This window comes from Chrysemys picta, chromosome 9 (assembly GCF_011386835.1).
Source record: "Chrysemys picta bellii isolate R12L10 chromosome 9, ASM1138683v2, whole genome shotgun sequence".
In the NCBI taxonomy this organism is placed as follows: Eukaryota; Metazoa; Chordata; order Testudines; family Emydidae; genus Chrysemys; species Chrysemys picta.
The window spans coordinates 2,039,585-2,066,002 of NC_088799.1; the positions used below are offsets into that span (position 1 = coordinate 2,039,585).

At 46.8% G+C, this 26,418-nt stretch overlaps 1 protein-coding gene across 1 annotated transcript in view; it reads left to right on the forward strand.

Annotated features, from left to right (window-relative positions):
- Positions 1-26,418, forward strand: part of ATP13A5 (ATPase 13A5) — a 55,502-nt gene that overhangs the window by 25,325 nt on the left and 3,759 nt on the right. Inside the window, exons 14-28 of the mRNA XM_005302880.4 lie at positions 1,307-1,457; positions 4,802-4,888; positions 7,004-7,160; positions 9,953-10,070; positions 10,640-10,764; positions 11,090-11,253; positions 11,943-12,065; positions 13,329-13,408; positions 14,741-14,783; positions 17,140-17,249; positions 17,574-17,670; positions 19,013-19,085; positions 20,117-20,291; positions 21,722-21,912; positions 24,007-24,095. Coding sequence (XP_005302937.2) covers positions 1,307-1,457; positions 4,802-4,888; positions 7,004-7,160; positions 9,953-10,070; positions 10,640-10,764; positions 11,090-11,253; positions 11,943-12,065; positions 13,329-13,408; positions 14,741-14,783; positions 17,140-17,249; positions 17,574-17,670; positions 19,013-19,085; positions 20,117-20,291; positions 21,722-21,912; positions 24,007-24,095 — 1,783 coding nt within the window. The remainder of the gene's footprint in view (positions 1-1,306; positions 1,458-4,801; positions 4,889-7,003; positions 7,161-9,952; positions 10,071-10,639; positions 10,765-11,089; positions 11,254-11,942; positions 12,066-13,328; positions 13,409-14,740; positions 14,784-17,139; positions 17,250-17,573; positions 17,671-19,012; positions 19,086-20,116; positions 20,292-21,721; positions 21,913-24,006; positions 24,096-26,418) is intronic.

Sequence of the window (26,418 nt, forward strand, 5' to 3'; positions counted from 1 at the left end):
CAGATTCTGGTGGCTCACAGAGACTACAGGACCCTCAGTGCAATGCTGCTTCGTGATCTCATATTCCCACAATCAACATTGCTGAACTCCACAGGGGTTGCCTTTTGCCACTTCTGATTTAGTAGTAAAGGAGGATAAATAAATTATAGCTTCTCTTTACCATGCTCACCTAAAACTTAATGGGCCTCCTGTTAGTTCAACATGCCATGTAGCAGATACATTCTAAGAAAACAGACAGTGCTAGGCTGGGTAATAGTTATGTGTCCTAGAGCCATAGGAAAGAGAGAAGAATCAAGATTATAGTGGGGGAGAAATAATCCAGGATGCAATTGCAAAGACTTCACTCAGCCCAAATTGGTTTATGCTCCGTTTCTGCCTCAGGCAGAGGAGAGAGCATATTCCGGGAATGCTGCATTACACTGCATTGTTCAGGGCCTGAGTCTCTTCTGACTTACCCCAGTGGAGTAATGCAGGTGCAAGTGAGAGGTGTCTCAGGTCCTCAGATGTTAAGGCCACTAGTATAAATGAAGGGGTTGGACGTAATTCTCTGCATTGCACCTTGTGTCATCATTTACGCTTGTGCTAGGTGGATGTAAAATGTTAACAAGTCAGAATTCTCCACCGACACCCACAGGGGCCTTTCACGGCTGTTGACACAGAGGTAAAGAATAACTCGTAGTGCGGGGCAGTGGAGAATCAGGCCCAGCGAAGTCAAGCGTGTCACTTCGACACTTCACCAACACTCTGCTGGGCTCCCAACAGGAAACTGTTCAGTGGGATGTTTGCAGTGTTGTTCCCAGGATATGAGCGAGACAAGGTAGGGGAGGTAATATCGATCTTTCATTGGTCCAGTAAAAGATAGAACCTCACCTACCTTGTCTCGCTCAGTGAGATGTAGGGGACTACAGGAAGTGTCATCACTCTTTTTTGTTTGTGTCTTAAGTTTCCAAGATCTCTCTTTTAATAAACAATTACAGGAGCTGTCAAGCAGGGCTCTAAAGCGCCTGTGTTAACTGTAGTATTCATAGCCGACTCCCTCAGCGATTATCTTTCCAGTAATCACACAGTATGAAGCTGAAATGTAAAGTTCCATACTAATTATGTTTAAGCTACCTTTGGCTCATTGAGCAGATTAGGCCTGTCTATGAAATGGCCTGGGGCCTGAATCCTCAGCGGCTTCTCATAGGCTAGCTCCACTGAAGTCAGCCGAGAGGAACCTGTTTACACCAGTCAGGGATCTGTCCCAGTGAATCTAAACATTTCTATTTGTAAAAAAATTGGACACTAACCCTCTGTTTTAAATCAGTTTCCAGAACGTCCACAGCTTTGCCTCTGGTACTCCTTTGCCTTGGGGACTGCTGTGTGGAGCCATGGCGAGCTGTCATTCACTCATAGTTCTGGATGAGAAGATACAGGGAGACCCACTGGACAGGAAAATGTTTGAGGGCACTTGCTGGGTAACGTGACTATTATTCTAACTGCATGTACACAGTATGCAAATCCTTGATGGCATTCCCCTAATCATCAGGCAAGCAACTGCATAGCCCAGTGGCAGCAATATGTAATAGCTAGTGAAATTCATAGATTCATAGGACTGGAAGGGACCTCGAGAGGTCATCGAGTCCAGTCCCCTGCCCGCATGGCAGGACCAAATACTGTCTAGACGATCCCTGATAGACATTTATCTAACCTACTCTTAAATATCTCCAGAGATGGAGATTCCACAACCTCCCTAGGCAATTTATTCCAGTGTTTAACCACCCTGACAGTTAGGAACTTTTTCCTAATGTCCAACCTAGACCTCCCTTGCTGCAGTTTAAACCCATTGCTTCTGGTTCTATCCTTAGAGGCTAAGGTGAACACGTGCCAGTGCCTGGAGCACTAAACGAGTCCCTGGTCCTGGCCATAATAATTTCATAGCATTCTGCTTGCAGTTCTGCCAAGAACTAGTGAACTCCGGCTATTTTTACTAAATTCGGAGGCATTGCCACAGCACTGCATCTGCCTCTGGAGTTCTAGCAATTACCTTCCCTAAGGGTACCTCCCTGACACACTCCTGATCAGTCAGTGGGTTTAAAAGAAAGACTTCTTTCATCTCCCTGTATGTGATTTGAAACCAGATTCCAGGGAGGTAGTGAACTGCCAGCCCTCTCCTCACTAGTAGTGAGGCCACGGCTCCTACAAGTGGCTTCACTTCCTGCAGTGAGAGCCTGCTGTAGGACAAGAGGGGAAGCAGCCAGCTGGTTCTGCATGGATGCAGTCAGGGGGTGGGGAGGAGAATTTTATCCCATCAGCAAAGAGATACGCTGCCCTGTCCTTCTGGAGGCCTGGCTAGAGACTCCAGCTATGTAGACAGCCACTCTCCCCTGGGACTTAAAGAGGAGATGCTTGGGAGAGTGGCAGCTGTGGGAAAGGGCACCAGGCTGAGATTAAGATTGGATTAAGGCCTAAGGCATGGATGGCCGGTGACCTGGCTGTTGGGAGAAGCTAGCCCCAGGATTCTCCTCCCTCTCCCTTTTTGCTCCCACTCAGAAGCCCAGAGCACCCCCACCATGGCTGGGTGGCGCGGCCACAGAGCCCCCAGCACCTGAAGCCCTGGAGCACCAGTTGGCCGGGCAGCACATCCCGAGTCCCTGTGGCAGACTGGCCAGCCCCAGCCCCAGCCAGCATGGGCCAGGGCAGAGTGTTGGGAACTGCAGGGGTGGTCTGGGGGCAGAGTGTGGGTGGGACCACACCAGGCTGTTTGGGGAGGCACAGCCTCCCCCAGCCTATGATACCCCCCCTTAGCCATGGGCGGCAGGTATGTGAGCACTCTCCCACTGCATCTCCCTCCAATAGGTACTAAGAAAAAAATATGGAATGGTTGTCAAACAGCTTGTACTGTTTAATGAATAGAGTGTGCCAGCTTGTTTGGAAAATGTTTGATATGAATAGAGGCCATTTGAAATAAGAGACAACTTGCAGATGTGTCATCCAGGTCACAAGCCTATGGCCTTCCCTAGGATACTGGTCTAGTATCCTTGCTGTGTCCACTTTTAAAATAAGGAGAGATGGAGACCTGGGAAACGTCTGATTTATTTTTATGAAAGACTGTGACTCAGTTTCCCATCTCATCTTGTTACCTGCTGGGTGCGAAAGTGTTAATTTCTTTTTTTGGAACAGAACAAGCAATGCAATGTCTTTGGGGATGGTTAGTCTATTCATGCTTCACGTATCAGGAACTAAAAATCACTAGAGGGTAATTAATGCAAATCCCTAGGCAGGTAAACAAGTCTATAGGAGTACCACCCCCTGGGGAAATTGCATACAGTGGTTTTGACCAGCAGACAAAGAACTGAGAATTGTATAAAGTGAGCAGCCTGCTATGGGAGAAGGGTCACTCTCACTCCTCCAAGAACTGATAAGAGGCACAGACTCTACAGAAAGGGTTTGAGGGACGTTCAAACCTACCAGGGTCTCATGTGGAAGATGGGTGACTCCTGCTCAGACAGGCATTCACATCACCTGGGTATAGTTTTCAAGTTATGTTTTCTCTCTAATGCTTTGGTTCTAAATAGATACTCCGCTGTAGGATGGCTGGGTGGTCATTGGTTAGCCCTGTCATAGTGGCCGAGAGAGAGAAGGTTGGCAGATGCTAAACAAAACTCAGACTTGTTCAGGTGACCAGTGAGTTGTAGGAGAAAATGGCAGCCTAAATCCCTGGTCTGGAGGGAGGGGGATGCAGGTTCCTGCACAGAGAGAGATGGTGGGTACAGGCCTGAAACCCAATTAGGGTGCCCTCAAATAGGCTGTGAAAGGGTCAGAAGTACTTACCTCAGAACGGTAACAATCCTCAGTCCCACAGAGCCCCATCACTCTTGCTTCGTGGTCCTTTCTGCCCCCTCCTCCCCCAAGCAATAGCAGCATGGCTGACGTGTGCCTGTGCAGTGCAGTATATGATGGAGATACTGTGCATAATGGAGAGGAGAATTTTGACCTAACATGGGTGAGGACACATTAAAGGCCCTTTTCTAAACACTGCCTTCCAGATGCACCTGTGCTTTTTATACAAGCGTGTTACATTGTTGTTTAGCGCTCAGGAGAAGTGGGCATTACACTTTGGGGACTTACCAACAGAGAGCAGGTGTTCACAGCATGAGCCGATGAACAATGTGATCTCATGTAATCGTAGACACCCCAGATTGTGGCTGGCAGGCGCCTCCCAGCATATCTAGCCAAATGCGCTGACAGAAGCAGGAAGGGCCCAGTACTACTCTTCCCAGAGACGTACCTAACCTGTTTTAAACAAGGGATTATGACATAACCAATCGGTTCATTGTCTAAATGAGTCTAGCTTCAACATCTTGTAAAACTCATGGATATTAAATTTACCTGTATTCCATCACCCTTTGTATTTACACTGGTGACAGACATATGAAAGCATGGATGTCATGTATGAGCACCCATAGGGTCAGCCCAGGGGAGCTGAGATATCCAGCTTCTGCTGGAAGTTTTGTGAGCATGACACTTTGAGTGAAAGGTATGTTTTCTGGTTGGTTGGCTTTTGGTTTTTTGCATTCTCACAGCAAAAAAACAAAAACAAAAAACCTCGCTTGTGAAATGTTGCAAAGTCAAATTTCAGAAGTGCAAAGAAACCAAAATGAAATGGTGAAAACTTGAGCACAAAGTTTAACCCCCCAAAGACGGGAACTTTTGCACATCCTTAAGTATACCTGTGGCCACAGGTTAGGTTGAATATTTAAATGCTTTCTGGTTAATGTCCTAATTTTATTATTGGTGTAATTTCCCCCCCCCCCCAAAGGAAATGGAAGATTCCAGTACAGCTCATAGTAAGGCTGGAGTACCAGATACAAGTGTAATCGTTAAACCAGGACCGAACGCTAGAAATGTGAGTTCTGCGTTTTTACCAGAAAGAATACGGTGTGTATGTACCTCCTAGTAGAAGTAACATTAATTAACCTCTCCAATGTTGAGAATTGGCTGGCGGCTGTAAATTGCCTCAACCGTTCTTTTATGCTATTCCTGCATCTTATGAAAGGCGTCCCCGTAACGGGGTCAGCACCTGCCTCTCACGAGCGCCCCCTTCTCTGACCGACAGTGCCTGCAATCTCTCAGTTCTTTTCAGCAGGGCAGCACCCACCTCTCGTGAGCGCCCCCCTCTGACTGATGGATCTCTCGGCGGGTCTTCAGTGACTCAGTCCTCTGACTGAGCCATCTACACTGTCCCCCCTTCCAGGGTACACTGTCCAGCTGGGCCTATCTCAAAGTCCTCAGTAATGCCCTGTAGCCCTCCCTGGGCACCAACATCTCTGTAGCCCTCCCCAGGCGCCGGTCCTCAGTCTGACCAACAGGGCCTATCTCAATACCCTAGTTGGCCAGCTTACATGTGAAGTTCCTGCTCTGGAGTGGAGCAGCACGCCCAGGGCTTCCTCCCTGGGGACTCTTCCTCCCTGGGACTCTTCACCAGCTGGGTCAGTCTAGTCAGCCCCCTTCTGGAGGGGTAACAGTTCCATACACAGTCCCTGCCCTGGGCCTTTCTTAAGTGAGTCCTGGCAGCCAGCCAGAAGCTATTCCCTCACTTCCCCCAGTCCCTACCAGCAACTACCTGCCTTAGCCCTTGCAACCAGCTAGGGGCACCTCCTGCTTACCCAGTCCCTGCAAGCAGAGTGCACTCACTCCCTGAAGCTCCTTTTATATGAGCCTGCTGGGCCCTCATTGGCTGCTCCCTGCAGCCTCTCTGATTGGCTGCTTCCCCTGTAGCCATTCTAGGCCACTTGGAGGACCTCTCCACTGCTCCTTTCCTGGGATGGGTATGGCAGGATTCCGAGGCCTCCAGCAAGGGTCCTTTGGGCCTAGTCCACCCCATCAGTGTCCCTTTGAAAACTTGTCCCTGTGTTAAATTGGAGGAAGTCAGGCAGGCACACTAAACTGGCCGTTTGGGGATGTACAGGCAGGGGAGAATCCGTTTTAACCAGTTCCTGTGAATGCAGCAAAGCGGCATTTCCCTGAGAAATATACTGGGGGGAGGGGAGGGAAACAGATCTAGAGGAAGGGACAGATGAAAAACAACGTTCGCAAAAATTAAAAATGTAAGAGGGAATAAAATAAACGATCAGAAGGAGAGAGAGAGAGCAGAAGATAGTTTTTCTCATCTCACACCACTGTTGTCTATTTGCTATACTGGTAGCAGCAAAGTTTTCCTGCATGTTTCTTTCACACACTTGGAAAGACTCTTAGAGATGAAAAATAGACATTCTAAGAAGTAAAGACAGATGCCTCCTAGAGGAGGACTCTAACATTACCGACAAAGCAAACATGCTTTTCTAGGCTATTCAAAGTGAAACCTGTGCAGGGAACAGTTGACAAAACTGGATCTTAACAAATCACCTGAACTGGATCAAATACCCTGGTTACCAGACTGAACTAATCTATAGGAAGAGACATGTGCATTGTAACATACTGAAAAAAAATTAAAAAAGAATACTACAAGTATTACTTCACTCCAAGCGTTTTTCCCTTAGCCCTCAAAGGATTTCACATAAATAAATGCAAAATGGCTAATGAAAGACAGATTAGAACAAAGCACAAAACAGGATGGAAAGCATAGGCTGAATATTGTGGGGGAAAACCCACTGAGGTCTGTAAGCTGTGGAATAGTTTGCCACAGGAAGCAGTGGTAGGAAGCCCCATCTTCAGAGACAATTTAAAAGCTACCGTAGTCAGGACTGAGCACTGAAGAATGTGCTATAGGGAACAGTCCTGAATTTTCTAGGGGAAGGTGTATGGAAATCGATGAGATGATCCAGTTGTGCAATTTGTGTCTGGTCCCTGTGATCCCATGATCCCAAAAGGTAGGAAGTGAAATGCCCTCAGGCAAATTAACTCAACTCCAGAGAGAACTCACAATAGGAAACAAGGCCCAAGCTAGCCAAAGGATAGATTTTCTGTTTGCAAAATGAATTGAGTATCTAATTAACGTCCTACCTTACTGACTTTTCCTCAGGCTCCAGTGGACGGGATAGCAATCCTACATCAGTTCCCATTTTCCTCCGGGCTGCAGAGGATGTCTGTCATTACCCAGCAGATTGGGAAGGACCAGTATGATCTGTATATGAAGGGAGCACCAGAAATGGTGACCAGCTTTTGCAGACCAGAAACTGGTATGGAAACGTATATATGTGTATAAATGTATATATCTTTATTTTTGCTAGGTCCAAAAGGGAATTGCCCTTGAGAGTTACTGTGCACCTGTAAAATCTCATTGATACAGCTACCATGGCCGTACTTGCATGGTCCAATAGCTGATTTGATGTACAGTCAGATGCTACGATGATTTAGACTAGCTGAGTTTCATTGACTTACATAGTGGAGGATCGGGCCCATAACTGGATGTTAGCATGTCCAAATACCTGATTAGATAAGTAGTCATGGTAATTGCATGGGCAGTGGCATGCATATCTTTGATTAACAAAAGAGGTCAGAGCCCAAGTACAGTTTCCATATATGTACATTCAGCGCTGTAAGGTTGACCTGTCTCACAGAAGCTTTCAATCCGAGTCGTGGGAGAGGAGCTACGTGAATGTAAATAATGTAAATAAATTAAATTATTCAAATAGCAACTTGAAACTCAGCTCAGAGTCACTGAAATGTTATCCAAGTTTTGTGAAGATTCTGAGCAAACCTGGGATCATAGAATATCATGGTTGGTAGAGACCTCAAGAGGTCATCTAGTCCAACCCCCTGCTCAAAGCAGGACCAACACCAACTAAATCAATGGGACCAATGTATTGCTTTGTGCTTTTGAATGGCACTGGAGAGAAACCAGGTGAAAATGGCTTTGCCGAGGCACTCTGGGAGATTTTGGGGAATGATGGGAGGGTGCAGCTTAGCCATCACAAGCCTAATTACATAAATCTCTGAAACGAGTGTCACACAGTTCTATCAACCCAAACAAAAGAAAAGCATCTTAAACTGATTCCTGTTCTGGTTTCTCAAGTTTCTGAACTTCTCCTCTTATCCAGCCGTTTTAGTTTAGGTGTTGATTCACAGGATAATAAATAATTAGGCACTATACAATGCAGCTACACTATGAAACACTGCTTTTTTCCAGGTTAAATAGGTAGTCTATCCTAAAGTGACATTTGCCTAGAGGAAGGCATCCCACTCATAGCATTGTGCTTGCTTGTTCAAGCCGGGGTGAGGTCCAGTCCAAGGCATCTCCTTTCAGGAGCCTAATAATGAGTCCTACTTTCACTTGGTCTGTGAGGTAGGATCGGGTGTGGAGTAGAAGCAGCAGGCGACATTGGTTAATAACCCCCCTGAATGTTTGGCGGTCCCCATTAAAATGTTCCGGGAGGGGGACTGGGGATCCTGGGGATCCTGGGTCCGGCTACACAGCCGCAGCGCATGCTCACAGTGCCGCATTCCCCATCCACAGCTGGGCTGCTTGCTCTCATCGCATCTGGTTAGCTGCAGTGGGCTGTGCCGTGTTTTCATTGTGGAGTTGGGTGGATTGCCTGCTCAGAGTTTGGTTCTCTGTTGTGAGCTGCGACACTTGGGCTTGCAGTGTGAGGATCTCCTCCTGGGAGCAGCCAACCCGTTCAGGTGTCTCCAGTACCCTCTGGGGCATGCCAGTCAGGGAGCAGGCCAGTGCCTCCATGCTCCCTCAGGGTAGACTTCACCAGGGGCTAGGGTGAGCCAAGCGAACTGTCAGGATCCTGCAAGGGCAGTCAGGACCAAGGGTTGGAGCAGGGTCAAACCTGAGCCCGAGAGTAGCTGAGAAGTTCATAGTCAAGTTCCATGCCCGGGTCGATACCAAGCATCAGAGTCCAAGTCAGGTTTCAGGATCTGCGTCAGGAGGTGAGGTCCAAGTCAAACTGAGGTTGAAGCTAGGTGTTCAAAAGCAGGAATGGCTGTGGCAGCTACAGAAAATCCACATTGTTGCCTAGAGACTCCCTGAAATGCCTCCTATTCATAGATTCATAGATTATAGGACTGGAAGGGACCTCGAAAGGTCATCGAGTCCAGTCCCCTGCCCGCATGGCAGAACCAAATACTGTCTAGACCATCCCTGATAGACATTTATCTAACCTACTCTTAAATATCTCCAGAGACGGAGATTCCACAACCTCCCTAGGCAATTTGTTCCAGTGTTTAACCACCCTGACAGTTAGGAACTTTTTCCTGATGTCCAACCTAGACCTCCCTTGCTGCAGTTTAAACCCATTGTTTCTGGTTCTATCCTTAGAGGCTAAGGTGAACAAGTTCTCTCCCTCCTCCTTATGACACCCTTTTAGATACCTGAAAACTGCTATCATGTCCCCTCTCAGTCTTCTCTTTTCCAAACTAAACAAACCCAATTCTTTCAGCCTTCCTTCATAGGTCATGTTCTCAAGACCTTTAATCATTCTTGTTGCTCTTCTCTGGACCCTTTCCAATTTCTCCACATCCTTCTTCTTGGATTTACCAATCAGGAGCCACGAGGCTGCTACCTCTCAGACCCCTGGAGGTGGGACTTCCTGTGGCCTGTGTCCACAGTGGGTCATGGGTAGTGCTTACAATTATTGCTGGATGGCACAGGTGTTGTTTGGTGCTTAGCTGCTCTGCAGGCCTAGGTTCAAGACTCCGTAGGCCTTATTTAAGGTACAAGGAGGCCCTGTGGTTAGAACAGGGACTACTCTAACCACAAGACCTCCTTGTACTTTACATACTTTTTAAAGCACAAAACAAACTTGTAGCCCAGTTATTTGAAATATTCAAATCTAGTTGTCCACTCCAGAGCCTTTGGATTAAAAACAGCTGATCATTTGCTGAGAAAGAATGTAGTGTTGGTAAATGATGAGCATGTAATATGCAGAGATTAAGCCATAGAAGAAAAGAACCAAAGACTGGATGTTCTTTAAGTCACTAAAACCATAAGACTTGCCCACATGTTCTTTTCTCCTCTACACAGTCCCAACTGATTTCGTAAAGGAGCTTAAGGTTTACACGACCCAAGGTTTCAGAGTGATTGCACTGGCACACAGAGCACTAAACATGGGAAAGGATGTGGAACTGGACAACTTAGAGAGGTAAGCTTTGCTAATGTCCTGTTATCACTGCTGGATACATCAACACTGCACGACCTGCCAGAGGAGAGGGAGCCGGGAATAGCTAAGCCATTTAGCATGATCCCTACACTGCTCATTGCCAAGTAAGCTAATGCTCCTGGTAAATGGGTTGAACTTAACCCCCAATGACCTTCATCTTTGCATTAGTTCTGTGTTGGCATGTGCCAGCCCAGTATGGCGAGCAGCTGGGGATGGGAGCAGAAAGGAGGCATGTCTCCTCCCCATGTACGCTGTCTTCCAGGGGGTACAGCAGATTTCTGTTCCTGAAGATATCTGGTGTCTCTGTGTGTGTGTGTCCCGGCTACGCTTCCTGCTTAGTCCACATAGCCGTGTTATGGAGGCATGGCAGCTTGTGCAAAGCTGTAGACACGTAAATGCTCAGTGAGTCGCTTTGCTTCGCATTCAGGATCAGTTACGTTTCTCTGGAAAGAAAAGTGCATCCTAGTGTGGATTCTATATCAAACAAATGCTGCTCCCGCCCCAAACACTATCGAAACAATCTCTCTGGGTGTATTTATCTTCATTCTCAGGGAGGAAGTGGAGTCCGACCTGACGTTCCTGGGCCTTCTGATAATGGAAAATCGGCTGAAGGCAGAGTCCAAGCCTGTGCTGGAAGAACTCAGCGCTGCCCGCATCAGGAGCGTTATGATCACAGGTATCGTCTCTGGGCCTGACCCTGTAGCCCTCCAGGTACAGAACTCCCACATTGGACAACAGGAGTTCCATGAGCCGATGGCTCGCAGGATCCGGTCCTCGGACTTGCTGCCCCTGTTACATTAGCTCTAGATTAGTGCAGTGCCACTGAATGAAGCAGTTACAGCAGCATACCCCTAGTGTAACAGCGGAGAATCGGCCCTCTGGTATCTAGAAAAAACTGGGGGGAGAAACACTTGGGGTGGGCACAGTGTATAGCACAGCAACACTAGTAAAGTTACAGTAGAGGGAAGAGCCACAATCTGCCTCACTTGTTGATTTGCCAGGTGACAACCTTCAGACAGCCGTTACTGTGGCCAAAAATTCCGGAATGATTTCCCAGACCAGCCAAGTGATTCTCATTGAAGCAAGCGAACCAGAAGGACCCACCCCAGCATCCATTACCTGGCAACTAGTGGAAGATAGCAAACAAAATGCAGCTGCACTCACTGTAAGCACAACTGGGGGGCGTGGTCACTTTTCAAATGCTGATGGGATTGAATGAAGCATTGAGGCTTTTAATATGTGAAAAGTGGTTTTCTTACTACTTTGCCCAATAGGCTTGAAGTTGCTGTGACATGAAGGAAACATGCAGGATTTTTTTTAAATGTTCCATCAGCTGGGGGAGTGATATTTGATATAGCCATCAGCTCAGAACAACTCATAAAATATAATAGTAAATAATAATAGTACTCTGCAGATATATAGCACGTCTCATTCACCCAGTAGGGCTCTATGGTTAAATACAACTAGAAACATACGTTGTGTCTGGAAACAAACTTCAGTGTAATTTCTATAGCATAATTGACAATCGCGTTGGTTAACATGTAGTAATTAACAAGTGTTAGATCACAACTAAGTAGTCACATGGAGCAGAGCCACAAAGTTTTACAAAGGGATGGTGGGTGAGGTAAATATTATCCCCATTTTATTGATGGAAAACTGAGGCACAAGGTGGTTAAATGTCTTTTCCAAGGTCTGTGACAATGTGGACAGTGGAACCCAGGCTTCTAGATTCCAGTTCTTTAGCCACTAACCACAATACAGTCATGGTTTGAGGAATTACATTTGTCCCCTTCATTAATCACACATTAAGACATTATGATCCCAGTCTAAGAATAGCTCTTGTCTGATTTCTAGGACACATGTGTTAATATTGAGGAAAGGACCAGTCCTGAAAGGGAAAGCAACAATTACCATTTTGCCTTGAATGGAAAATCCTATCAGGTTATAGTGAAGCATTTCAAGAGTTTGCTGCCAAAAGTAAGTTCACAAGGAAACAAAGAGCTGGTTTTACAAAAACGTTGAATTTCAAAGGTGCTGTACTGATAAACGGGTGTGAGTCACTCAGCTCATTCTCAACAAAGAGACCGTGCCCGAGCAATGCTCCTCTCTTAGCTGGTCTGTGTTCATTCTGCCAAGGCTTTAAGTAAGAGTGACAATTGTGGGGTGACCTATCCAATGGAATTACCACTTTCCTTTAGAATTTAATTAAGAACATCAACTCATTTCTTGTCAGCCACCAACACAGCCATTGACTTGTGGCCACTATCAACCTGGGCTGCATTTAAACTGTGAACATTTGAACTTAAAAGCAAAAATCTTCACCTCCCGCTGCCCACCCCATGATACATGCAGTGACCATAGAGGTGCTCTTTTAAAATCCCTGAGCCAGATTCTCAGCTGATGGAATTCATTATAGGGCCATTGACTTTCATGCAGCGACACCAATTTACACCAGCTGAGAATCTGTCACGGTCTGTTGTGCAGTTTGAAAACTCTGCTATAACATCATGGTTTCACGTGAGCAGTGTATAAAAACGGCCCATTTAGGGCATTTTGAATATTCATCTGTCTCTCAAGCAGATAAGAGGAAGCACAGAATTCATTTAATTGTAGCAGTCCAATTAGGGAAAAACACAGGCATGAATCAGCATTTCTAGAGCTGAGGTAGTAACTAATAAAACTGGTCACTAGCGCTATTGGTGAATGATAAAAGAATCACATAGACTGGAGATGCTACTTGATCCTGAAGAGTTGAGCTAAATTTAAAGGGATAATGTTCATGGTGCAGGAAAATGATCACACAGAGATGGGATCACATTGCAAACTCCTACAGGCTGATCCAAAGTCTATTAAAGTCATTGGAAAGACTCCCACTGACTTCAATGGACTTGGTGTTGGTGTCATGCCCTTATTTTGGAACTGGATTTTAAACACTTCGAAGTTTGTGGATCTTGTGACCCTGGGTTTTGGTACAGCTTTTTATGAGAAGCATCAGGTTCAGATTCCAAAAACTCCAACGTGTGGGGAGGAGGTTCAGAGCCGGGGTTTGGTCCAATGCCATCGGTAGATCAAAGATGAAAAGCAATAAGATGCTATTCCAGCTGATTCAATAATGACGCAGGGCTGAATTCTCCCTTATGCTGCTAAATATCATACAAGGGACACTGGCTTCCTAACAGCGCTAAAAATGTTTGGGGTTTGTTTTTTCAATCTAGTACCTCAACGTTCTTCTCTCTACAGATACTAGTGAATGGGACTGTTTTTGCTAGAATGTCTCCTGGGCAGAAATCCAGCCTCATTGAAGAATTTCAAAAACTGAAGTAGGTTCAGCAGAATGTTTTCTAAACATAATTACAACAGATGCTGCAGCACAGAGAAGTAAAGCACAGCGTATCTTTACTTTTGATTACAGAACACCGCTTTCTCCCCCAACCTTTCTCCAGGCTTAAAACCTCTATATACCCTCTGAGCTCGCAGTGTATGGTCCCCTTTCACCCAAATTCACACCTAATCTACCTATACACAACTGCAGTGACTTTAGCCTTAGACCAATGTTAGCCACTACTCTCTACATTATAATATATAAAAGGCACCATTAATCATGAATGGCAGGATGAAATAAAAATACATGGGTCAGATCCTAATTTCATTTACCACTGAGTAGCTCCAGCTGAGCTGAATGGAGTTACCCCAGGCTGCAAAAAGTAGATCAAAATCTGGCACCTGATACTGGACTGAAATCGGCTCATTCAGGCATTAATGTGGAAATTAATATTTCCCAGGGCCAGATATCACACTGTTTGTAAACACGGTCTACAATGCAGAAGCAAGAGAAATACTTTTTGTAACTTTTTTAAAGTAAAATGATTGCTTCTGATGCAGTGACCACTTTGGAGATTGAAAACCCTGCTTATACACTGTTGAGGTAGTGCAGAACAGGGACAAAGACAGCGTAGGTTTCCCAATGCTGAACACTGCAGTCTCCTTTGTTACACAGTAATGGGTCACACGACTGAACTCTCAAAAACACTTTCTAGCATGTTGTATAGATATTAGTGCAGAGGTTCCCAAACCTGGCTGTAGAGAATTGGCTGGTCACATGGTGATGGGTCTGCCTCTTTCCAGCTGCACGCAGTGATAAAACTATGGTATATTGTATTTGGACTTTCAGAAAGCCTTTGACAAAGTCCCTCACCAAAAGCTCTTAAGCAAAGTAAGCAGTCATGGGATAAGAGGGAAGGTTCGCTCATGGATCAGAGACCAGCTAAAACATAGGAACCAAAGGGTAGGAATAAATGGTCAGTTTTCACAATGGAGAGAGGTAAATAGCGGGGTCCCCCAAGGAGCTGCACTGGGATCTGTGCTGTTTGACATATTCATAAATGATCTGGCAAAGTCAAAACGTAAGCAAGTTAAAAACAAAACACAAAATTGGAGTAAGTACCATAGAAAAACAGCCACCTCTCTATCTCTCACTCCACACTCACCACACTCTCCTGTACTAGGGCAGTAGGTGAAATGTAGTCAGTCACCTCTTTGTCCTGATGTGACATGTCTGAAGATCCTAAGTGAGTATATGAGAGAGTATGTTAAATGATAAAACAGTTAAGTACAAAGTTCACTTATTAATTTTTTTTCTTTGTCCCTCTCAGTTACTATGTGGGTATGTGTGGAGATGGAGCCAATGATTGCGGGGTACGTAGAAACAAAAATCCCTCATCCTCCTGAAATGGTGTCTTCCCTTTTGTCATTCTGCCAAGTGCCATGAAAAGGGTAGCTTAATCTACTGCCATGAAACATTCTAACAGCACTGTCCAAATTAGGTTGTTAGAACATACAATCAATATATCCTTCAATGGGTCCCTTTTAGGAACATTCTTTAATGGAATTCTTCATATAAATGTGCACCCAACTAGAGTTATTGGGTATGATGAGAAATATTGGATAGGAATGTTCCTTTCTTATAGTTTTACACTTCCAAAGGCAGTGTAATCTTCTGGGATGCATGGTGGAATAGCCTAGTCATTAACTATAAATAGAGCCCTATCAAATTCACGGTCCATTTTGGTCAATTTCACGATCATAGAATTTTTAAAATTGTAAATGTCATGGTTTCAGATATTTAAATATGAAATTTCACCGTATTGTAACGGTGGGAATCCCGACACAAAACAGGATCGTGGGGGGAATCACAAGGCTATTGTAGGGGGATCACAGTGTTCCCATCCTTACTTCTGTGCTGCTGTCTTCAGAGCTTGGCAGCCAGAGGGAGGCTGCTGGCCAGGCACCCAGCTCTGAAGGCAGTGCCACTGCTAGCAGCAGTGCAGAAGTAGGGGTGGCAATACCATATCATGCCCCCCTCATTTTTGCGCTGCTGCTGGCGGCAGCACTGCCTTCAGAGCTGGACTTCCAGCTGGTAGCCTCAGAGCTTCCCACAGCTGAGGGAGGTTCCCGGGATGGCATCGGGAGCGGCCTGTGCAGAGGAAGAGGAAGTCCTGGCTGGGGCGCCCCCAGCCCTGCACCTCCCCGTCTCCAGGCCCAGCACTTGGGAGTTAAAGGGGCCTTGGGCTGGCTGTGCATGTATGGGGAAAGGGGTGACCACAGGCCTCCCTGACCATGAGGCCCGGGGTGGTCACCCGCTCACCAACCTGTAAGGCCAGCCCTGTCCCCCCCACAAAGTGACAACCTCCCCTCCCAAAAACTATGCCACTCTCACTTCTGTGCTGCTGCTGGTGGCGGTGCTGCCTTCAGAGCTGGGCTCCCAGCCAGCAACTGCCATTCTCTGGCCACCCAAGTCTGTGAAATCTGGTCTCCCTAGCATTAGCCAGATTTCACGGGGAAGATCAGATTTCGCAGTCCATGATATGTATTCCACAGCCGTGAATTTGGTAGGGCCCTACCTATAAAACACATTAACTGGCTTTACACAGCTTGGCTCACAAATCACTCCCATGTTCTAAAGGTACTGAACAGGAAGTTTGAAGGTATTAATAAATTCAAGGGAGTTCATAGACAGCAATAAAAAATGAGTAGGGGACGGAAGGGGTTGATCGAAGAGAAAAGATTAGATATAACACCTTGGCCAAGAGGCTACTTAAGCCAGGTCTACACTACAGATCTGTATCGCTATAACTATGTCGCTCAGAGGTGTGAAAAATCCACACCCGTGAGTGACGTAGTTATACTGACCTAACCCCTGGAACAGACAGGGCTATGTCAACAGGAGAGCTACTGCCTCCCAGGGAGGCGGATTAACTATGCCAACGGAAGCAGCTCTCCTGTTGGCATGGAATCATAGGACTGGAAAGGACCTTGAGAGGTCGTCTAGTCCAGTCCCCTGCACTCAAGGCAGGTCTACGTATTATCGAGACCATCCTTGACAGGTGTAGCATAGTAGCTGCTTCACCTGTGCAGCTGCGCCACTGCAGCACTGTATGGGCTTGTCTACATTACCCGCTGGATCAGTGGGCAGCGATCGATCCAGCGGGGGTCGATTTATCGTGTCTAGTCTAGACACGATCAATCGACTGCTGAGCACTCTCCCATCGACTCCGGTACTCCACCAGGGCGAGAGGTGCAGGCGGAGTCGACGGGAGAGCGTCAGCCGTCGACTCACCGCAGTGAAGACACCGCGCGGTAAGTAGATCTAAGTACATTGACTTCAGCTACACTATTCACGTAGCTGAAGTTGTGTAACTTAGATTGACCCCCTTTAGTGTAGACCAGGCTGAGTGAAGACAAGCCGTAAGAAGGGAGGTAACAGGCTACAGATTTTGGAAGGGTGTAAACAAAGCAGGAGAGGAATTAGAGTTTAAGAGGATACAAATAGGAATCATGGGATGAAAAGAAGGAAGGAAAGGAAAAACCTCCTGACAATGAGATTGCATTATTCTTTGGAATAGAGGCAGATCAGTTGGTCAGGACATTTGAAACAAGACTGGACAAAACACCAGAAAACGTACAGGGCATACTGTGAGGAGCACGTTCACATGGGCAGGGTGATGGACTCTGTAGTAATGTCTTGTCCTGCTCATACACTGGTGTATTTCAGGCTTTGAAAATGGCCCACGCAGGGATATCATTGTCAGAGCAGGAGGCGTCGGTGGCTTCGCCTTTCACCTCCCAAATCCCCAACGTAGAGTGTGTGCCCGAGCTGATCAGGTAAAGCAATCTCACCGTGGGCTTTCTGCTCGAGTCCGTTATTTACACATTGCTACATTTCAAAGCACTGTGCGCAGGATTGTTCCCTAGGCAACTTCTGTTACCTGCAGTCACACGAGTCACCACTTACCCTGAAACCTCTAGTGCAAAATCAGGAGTACACTCCCATATAAATACAAAAATGGGTCCTGCAAAAACAAAGTAAATTTCCTTGTAACACCGTGAACTAAAATTCAAACAAACTGAGCTACTTTTCTTCGGCAGAGTCCTACAGCTGTTAAAATTGCTTTTTCTATAGTCACCACAGAATTTTTTTCCTAACAGGGAAGGTCGAGCTGCATTGGTTGCTTCTTTTGCTGTGTTTAAGTACCTGACCCTGTACGGCCTGACTCAGTTTATTGGCACTGCTCTGCTTTACTGGGTATGTGTCTAAAACCAATCTCTCATCAATGAGCTGTGTCTTTCTCCAGATTGTAATTCTTACTAACAGCCCATAGCTAGGAAGCAAAGTTCTGCATTGCTCCAAAGTATTGTCAAGGTGTCACGAGCTGGGTAACAAATAGCAGAAATCAGTCACATTTACAGTTAGTGGGGCTACAGAGCAAGTCCTGTGAAAATGGGCCAGCTCCCCCAGAAGAAAGGGAAAACACAAGAGTAGTTAAGAGTACTCACCAGCTGGAAGAGAAGGAGACACAGCAAGCAGGACTGGTAACAAAATGGCTCCCTTAGGGGTACAGCTGCCTCACTCTTCCAAATTTAAAGGGCCAGTCCCCACAAAGGAATGCTGGGGGCAAGCTCTTATGTGAGAGAAGATAGGCTGGGGAGAGGTAGTGATAAGGAAGATGCTGTAGGAGGAAGAGGTTTCTTCTGTGTGTCATTGCTCGAGCACAAGACTATTATCATGTAGGAGAAATACTGAAATCCTTGTGCAACTTCTACTCAGGCAAAACTCCCGCTGAATTATGCACGTGCTTCCTTTTGCACAGGTACCATAGTGCCACGGAGCTCAGTGGGGCTCTTCACATATGTAAAGTGAAGCACATGAATGTTTGCAGAGTTGGTGCCCTAGTAAACACGGTAACATCAGACGCTGGTAATGTCACAGATAGAGCAGACAAGCACAGCAGGCAAAGATCGCTCATGTGCAAGCAGAGAAACTGCAGAAGATAGCTAGTATATTGCTGGTAAAAATATCAGCTCTGCGGGACTTATTGATTAAATAAAACAACTAATCTGTTTTCATATCAGAATAGCTGAAGCCAGCTACTAAGTCTTAACCCTCTCTGCACGGCCACCAACTTTGGTTTCACAGCTTCGTCTGTGTTCCCATCACATTGGACAATGGCAGGACTGGCAGCACGGCCACTCCCGCTGAAGTTACTGCCAAGTGTATGTGCTTCGGGCAGGGCTGAAATTGGCCCCGTCATTTGTGTCAGTTAATGGAACCCTGTCCAGACACCTACCACAATCCTGGGGTGGGCTCCTTAGCTGGTGTACTTTGGCACTGACCTCAGTGGGGCTGTGCGGAGGAGCTGGTCCATAAGACTGTGGGCTGTGCCTTTTGATTTGAGAGGACTGGGAGTGGCATTACCTAGCTCGAAAGTCATATTAAGTATTATGATTTCGTAGAGACAGTGCAAAGATAAACTGGTCTGGACTGATACTCAGCTGATGGGTGCCATGGAAACGTGTATAATAATGAAATAATCTTAACAAACCTGCCATCATGGGAACCTTAGATGGGCTTTTTTTCTTTCCTTCAGCAACTACAGATCTTTGGGAACTACCAGTACCTTATGCAAGATGTCGTCATCACCCTTCTGGTTTGCTTAACGAGTAAGCAGCTCGGCAAAGGGTGTGCTTAAGGCGTTGTGTGTGTAAACCATCGACTTGGCTTTCTTTTAGAAATCGAACCAGCGAGGCAGATCCTGCTGATCCTTGCACCATAACCACTGACTTCAGTGGGGCTAGGTGGGCGGGACCGAGAGCAGGGTTTGGCAGTACAGCCACACTTCTCCTGTCCAGGGCATGCAGCATTCAGACACCTGCGGCAGCTGGAAGAGGAAGGGTGGGCTGAGGTTAGGACACTAGGCTGGAACTCTGATGGGCTGGGGGCAAGTCCTAGCTCTGCCATAGCCTCCCTGTGTGCCCTGGAGTAAATCGCTCTGTACAGTGCCCTCTCTGTTAGCGGCGACAGTAATGCGCCATTTCTCCCACTGTTTGCATACCTTGCCTATTAGATCATGAGCTCTTTGTGCAGGGGCTGGTTCTTATTGCGAATCTATTCATCGCCTAGCACTGCAGGGCCTGTTCTTGGCTGAGGCCACTGGGCGCTATGGGAAAACAAGTAATTCATAATAATACAGGCTGAGGCTGTCAGACCAGGCCCGTGGAGACAGTGCAGGACCTGTAAAGACCCTTTGAGAGGGCAACGACCCATAGCACTGAGATGGGATGTTTTCTGTGGCTTTGTGGCAATGTTCAGCCTCCGGGGGTGATTTTGAATGACAATGGGCCAAGCGCCAATAGGACTCACCCACTGGCTCCCAGCAGGTAGTTAAGCCAGCGTCAGAGGGCCAGGACATGGGAGTGAGCAGGTGGCAATGGAGTAACTTGCATTGCTTTGCTGTTCAGTGTGGTCAGTTTACCTAGTGAAGGGCTGGAGGGCAGGGTGTAGCCACAGAAGCAGTCACGGCAGGGCGAATAAGGCCATAGCTTTCCCATTTATACTGGACAAACCTTGCAGCCTTCACAGGTGGGCAAGTCAGTGTGCGGTACATGCAGAAGGGCTTTAGGACTGGTCATGCCCCAGCCTAGCAGCTAGGGCTGCATTGTCTCTGAGAGGAAATGTGTGTTCTCTTTTTCAGTGAGCTTGACCCAGGCCTACCCAAAGCTGGCCCCTTACAGACCTCCAGGGCAGCTCATCTCTCCTCCTTTGCTGCTCTCTGTCATTCTCCATACGGGCCTTACTGCAATCATGCTGGTCTGTGGCTTCCTTTTGGTGAAGCAGCAGCCTTGGTACTCGGAGATGGCCAACCACAGGTAACTCCTCTGCTTTCCATTTCTAATCCCAGTCTTGCAAAATCACGCTGCCAGCTGAGACGGCAGCATGCTGAAATACGAGACAGTGCTGCAGTATTCAGGGGCAGTGGGCACTTACCAGGACTTCTCCATCCTTCAGCTAGTCTCACTCCACATCCCATGCACACTGTAGAGTCGGCTGTGGAGTGGTTGCCTGCAGCTAGGCATGGGGAACAGGTCCAGAAGCCACTTTCTTCCTCCCCCCTATTCATCTCCTATCTTCTATGAACTTGTTCCTTTCTGCAGCATACAGAAGAATGGAGCATCTAGCGCAGGGGTAGGCAACCTACGGCACGCGTGCCAAAGGCAGCACGCGAGTTGATTTTCTGTGGCACTCACACTGCCCGGGTCCTGGCCATCGGTCCGGGGGGCTCTGCATTTTAATTTAATTTTAAATGAAGCTTCTTAAACATTTTGAAACCTTATTTACTTTACATATAACAATAGTTTAGTTATATATTATAGACTTCTAGAAAGAGACCTTCTAAAAAGGTTAAAATGTATTACTGGCATGCAAAACCTTAAGTTAGAGTGAATAAATGAAGACTCGGCACACCACTTCTGAAAGGTTGCTGACCCCTGATCTAGCCCAAGTGAGAATATTGCTTTTAGCCTCATGCATATAGTCAACAGTGAACAGCCAGGACCGTGAAGCAAGCTGGTGTTAATGCAAGAAAAAAAGATAAACAGACCCCAACCTCAGTTTCATGTTGTCAACAAACAAATCCACTTATTTACAAATCCATGCTTCCCTCCATGCTGCCCTCTCCTGGTATCCTGTTGTGAGACAGCTTCTCCTGAGAGCATAAGACCACCTTGGGTTTGATTCTCCCTTCTCTTACGTTGGTGTAATTTGATTAACTTTTAGGGGGAAAACTGTTGTCACGGAGTGGGGAATCGGGCTTCTTCTCTGTGTGTTATTTAGTTTAAAATCTCTCTCCAAATCCAGGAGCCCTTTACATACTGTTATCATGGAGAAATGCACATTCAGGGCAGAAAATATGGCAAAGGTTTGCAGTGGGAACTTTCCCTGATTTACAGGGCTACGACTGGGCCCCTTTACTGCTGCTGATGTTCTGTACTTTGATGGTTGAACACTTGCCAATGAATGTGGAGGCTGCTAGGGGAAAGGTTCCCCTTCCTGTGCCCCAGTTACCATCTCTGCCCTCAGAGCAGAGGTGTTAACCAGGGGGAGCAGGGAGGTTAGGCCTTTTTGAAACAGAATTAACCACAGCTTTTATTTTGGTGTGTGACACCTGGGCATTACAGTGACGGGCGCAGGAGAAACACAGGGTGGATACGATATGATAGAGAAAGCTGCTTTATTCTAGCCAGTCCCAGCTTAGCGAGTATAAGCAAGTGCCTCATAAATGCTGGTGATTCTTTTGCAGAGAGTGTCCTCCAGCAAACCACTCCCTGACCATTCCAAATAGGAATGGAACGGCAGATGCCACAGCTGCCTACAGCAGCGTTCTAAGCTACGAAGACACCACTCTATGGCCACTAACTACAATCAACTGCATCATTCTAGCATTTGTCTTTTCCAAGGGCAAGCCATTCAGGAAACCCGTCTATACTAACTGTAAGTATAGCTGCATTAATATGTGCTTTCCAGAGATTTACTCTTAAAATAACATGGACACACAGTTTGCTAAGAGTAATGCTTTGATTTACCTCCTCCGTTTGTGATTTACCTGGACCTGAACCCATGACCAGCATAGCAAGCTGGTCTTGATGGAAGACAGTTCCCATTTCACCAGCTGGAGGCCAGGCTCAGCCATGCCCCAGGTGTAGGCTTTTTCCTCCAGGTTAATTTGTATACCAGCATGACCCGAGAAAGGAGAACCTGGCCGTGTTTGGGAAGTGGGCGTTTAGAGAGCAACATATCAGAGGGGTAGCCGTGTTAGTCTGAATCTGTAAAAAGCAACAGAGGGTCCTGTGGCACCTTTGAGACTAACAGAAGTACTGGGAGCATAAGCTTTCGTGGGTAAGAACCTCACTTCTTCAGATGCATCCGAAGAAGTGGGCTGTAGTCCACGAAAGCTTATGCTCTAATAAATTTGTTAGTCTCTAAGGTGCCACAAGTCCTCCTGTTCTTCTTTAAGAAGAAGTGAGGTTCTTACCCACGAAAGCTTATGCTCCCAGTACTTCTGTTAGTCTCAAAGGTGCCACAGGACCCTCTGTTGCTTTTTAGAGAGCAACGTAGCACTTAATGCTAGAACTGTTCGTTAAAATTTGAAGACAGATAACAAAAAGGGGGAGATTTATTTGCTGAAATTCCATAAACAAAAATGATTTCCTTGTGATCTTTGAGGGACCCAGCTCTGTCCGGCATACGTTCTGTGGGACAGGAGCAGAAAAGTCTGTGATAAAGGCACGAAATTCTATCACTTTCTTTTGAGTTTTGCAGAGTGACTGACCGACTCCCTAGTAGCCCTTGACTGATAGATTAGAGAAGGGAGAGGAAAGCTCTACTCAGCCACAGGAGGGTTAATTCCAGCGTGTATTTAGAATGGAGAAGGCCCCAGGGTTTTCTGTAGAGCAGCAGTGGGGGGGGGGGGGGGGTAGTTGCCAGATTTCAAGCTCCCAAGGCGAGTCTGGTGAAGAGTCTTCTTTTGTGCTGACAAACATGCACGAATGTTCTTAACAGGAGCTGCCTTTTGGCAAATGTTATAGAGCTCCTGCAAGGCGCTGGCTCGACAGCCCGACATCCTGCTTCCTCACCTCTCCCACGTGCTTCACCTGGATCTGGAGGGTGTCACGGAGCAGTTCACTCACCATGGCCCGTTCATCCTTGGCTGCTTTACCAAGGCAATGACCAAGGCTGCCGCTTGGTGCCAGCGTTTTTGTGATGTGGATACCTGGCCACTTGGAACTGCTCTGCAACCAGCAGCTCCTTGCACTTGAGTAGGCAGAATGGCAACAGCTTTCATGCCTGGAGGGTCTGGGCAAGATACATATTAGCAACCTGGAAGCATAAGGCTCTGTGTCTGATTCCAAGACCCTGAGCCATCCGGCCCTTACTTCAGGGAATACTTTCACCAGGTAACGCGACACCACTGAGGATCATATGCTCCCATAGTCCATGTGTGGAGTTCACACTCTCCTCACTGGTTGTGCATATGGATCAGAGCATACATCGGGAATAAGACCACCTGTCATCTGAGACCATGCTATCCTGGTGAGAAGCTTTACACTGGTTGAATTAGTTCCAGCCTGCCTTTGGCAAATCGCCCATGCAGTACCACCGATGTGCACTTGGCGTGACAGAACGGTGTGGAGTCTCTCCTTCTTCTTTCAGTTCTGCAGCTCCTGTTGTTTGGTGGTAGAATTGGGAAGTTTTGCTAAACAAGGAGATGTGGTGCATAGCAATTCTGCAACACATCTCAGGAGCTGCCAGCCCTGGGATAGCTCAGTGGTTTGAGCATTGGCCTGCTAAACCCAGGGTTGTGAGTTCAATCCTTGAGGGGGGCCATTTAGGGAACTGGGGCAAAATCAGTACTTGATCCTGCTGGTGAAGGCAGGGGGCTGGACTCAATGACCTGTTAAGGTCCCTTCCAGTTCTAGGAGATGGGATATCTCCATTTATTATTATCAATAATAACCCAGTCCAGTAGCAGGGGTTGTTCTGGTTACCAAAACACTTCACAGTGCCACAACGCTCTTGTTTCCCCAGACATATTTTCAGTCCTGCTGCTCATCCAACTTGGAATTTGCCTTTTCCTCCTCTTTGCTGACATCAATGCTGTATACAAGGGAATGCTGGTAAGTGGAACTGAGGTTGCGTGTCCTTTTCACCCTCTCTGCATTTTGATCGATCATAGAATTATAGAAATGTAGGGCTAGAAGGGACCCCTTCTCTGAAGCAGGACCAAGTAAATCTAGACCAGCCCTGACAGATGTTTGCCCAACCTGTTGTTAATAACCTCCAGTGAAGGGGATTTCACAACCTCCCTTGGAAGCCTAGTCCAGAGTTTAACTGCCCTTAGCGTTAGAAAGCTTTTCCTAATATTGAGCCTAAATCTCCCCTGCTGCAGATTAAGACCATTGCTTCTTCTCCTACCTTCAGTGGACATGGAGAACAATCGATCACCATCCTTTAGAACAGCCCCTAAGATATTTGAAGATTCATCAGGTCCCCCTCCCAGTCTTATTTTCTCAAGCCTAACCATGCCCTGGTTTTTTAATCTTTCCTCATAGGTCCGGTTTTCTAAAAGTTTTGATCATTTTTCTTGCTCTCTTCTGGATTCTCCAATTTATCCACATCTTACCTAAAGTGCCGTGCCCAGAACTGGACACAATACCCCAGCTGAGGCCTCGCCAGTGACTAATGGAGCAGGACAATTGCCTCCATGTATTAGATATGACACTCCTATTAACACCCCTCTGAATATTAGCCTTTTTGCAACTGCATCACATGGTCGGCTCCTATGCAGTTTGTGATCCACCATAACGTCCAGAACCTTTTCAGCAGTACTATCACTTAGCCAGTTATTCCCCGTTTTGTAGTTTTGTATTTTATTTTTCCTTCCTGAGTGCAGTACTTTGCACTTGACTTTATTGAATTTCATCTTGTTGAATTCAGACCAATTCTCCACTTTGTGAAGGTCATCTTGAATTCTAATCCTGTCCTCCAAAGTACTTGCGGCCCCTCCTTCTACAGATTTTATTAGCACTCTCTCCACTCCACTATTCAAGTCATTAATGAAAATATTGAATAGTGCCGGACCCAGAATTGACCCTGGCAGGACTCCACTAGATACGCCCTCCCAGTTTGACAGCGAACCAGTGATAACTATTCTTTGAACAGAATCCTTCAGCCAGTTGTGCACCCACTTTTGCACAAGCAATGCAGAATGTGATCCATTGATATGATGGTATTAGAGATTTCTTGACTAATTTGGCTGGGCTCCTGCTCGAATAGAAAAACTCCACGTTGTTAAATGGACATTTTGCCCACGGAGTGACTGCAGGGCAGGTTTCCGACTGGAGTTCTCACAACTGGGTAGCAAAATGATAGAAACCACCAGGCCTGTATTCTACATGAGATACTCCTGGGCAGGGCCGGCTTTAAGCCAATTCCACCAATTCCCCCGAATCGGGCCCCGCGCCTAAGAGGGCCCCGTGCCCAGTGGCAGGGCTGCCGGGGTGGGGGCAAGTGGCCGAGAATCCCTTCCCTGGCTAGAGGCTCCTTGTTAATTTTTACTCACCCGGCAGCGCTCCGGGTCTTCGGTGGCACTTCAGCGGCGGGTCCTTCAGTGCCACCGAAGACCCAGAGCAAGTGAAGGACCCACCGCCGAAGACTAGGAGTGCTGCCCGGTGAGTACAAGCCCCACATGTTTTTTTTACGTTTTTTTTTTTCAGTCATCCCTGCCGGGGCCCCGTCAAAACTGTTTGAATCGGGCCCCGCACTTCCTAAAGCCGGCCCTGCTCCTGGGCAAGGAGTCCTAACTGCTCCCCTGCTAACACTCATCCTTCAGGAGTGATGCTACCATTGGCTAGCTCTCCTCTGTGTCTGTACAGCAGAAACTTCAGTGCAGAGGTGTCCGTGTTTAGTGCACTCATCCTTAGAATACAGGTGCATGGTGCAGAGCGCTGCGTTCTGCCTTATCCCCAAACAAGGACAGCCTGAACTTTGGGGAGGAACTTCCCCCAGGTTCATTGGAAAGGCATGCCATGGCCACTGGTCCTGACAACTCCTTTCCAAACACAGATGAGGAAGAGAATGGAGCCTTCGTTGCACGTTTAGTGGGCACCCCCCATCCCCCGTCATGATCTTAAATAGGGTTTCATTAATGTTAAATGCTGAAGCAATAACTGCCTTGTCTGTCACTAAACCCATTTCAAGCAGCTGCTTCAGATATATTTAGGTCATCTGCACCCTAGGAAAGCCAAAAAACAGGCTCTATGTTTTAACATGACTTAATCCGTTCAGGGATCTCTGAGAAGAGAAGACGGCACTAAGATTTCTTTAACTTCAGTGCTGATCCAAGGAAAAATACAACTAGTTGGTCTTACAGATTGTTAGGAATCCATGAGAATCTTAAAAAGACATTCAAAATCAAATGACTTGTGTTTCTTTTCCAAC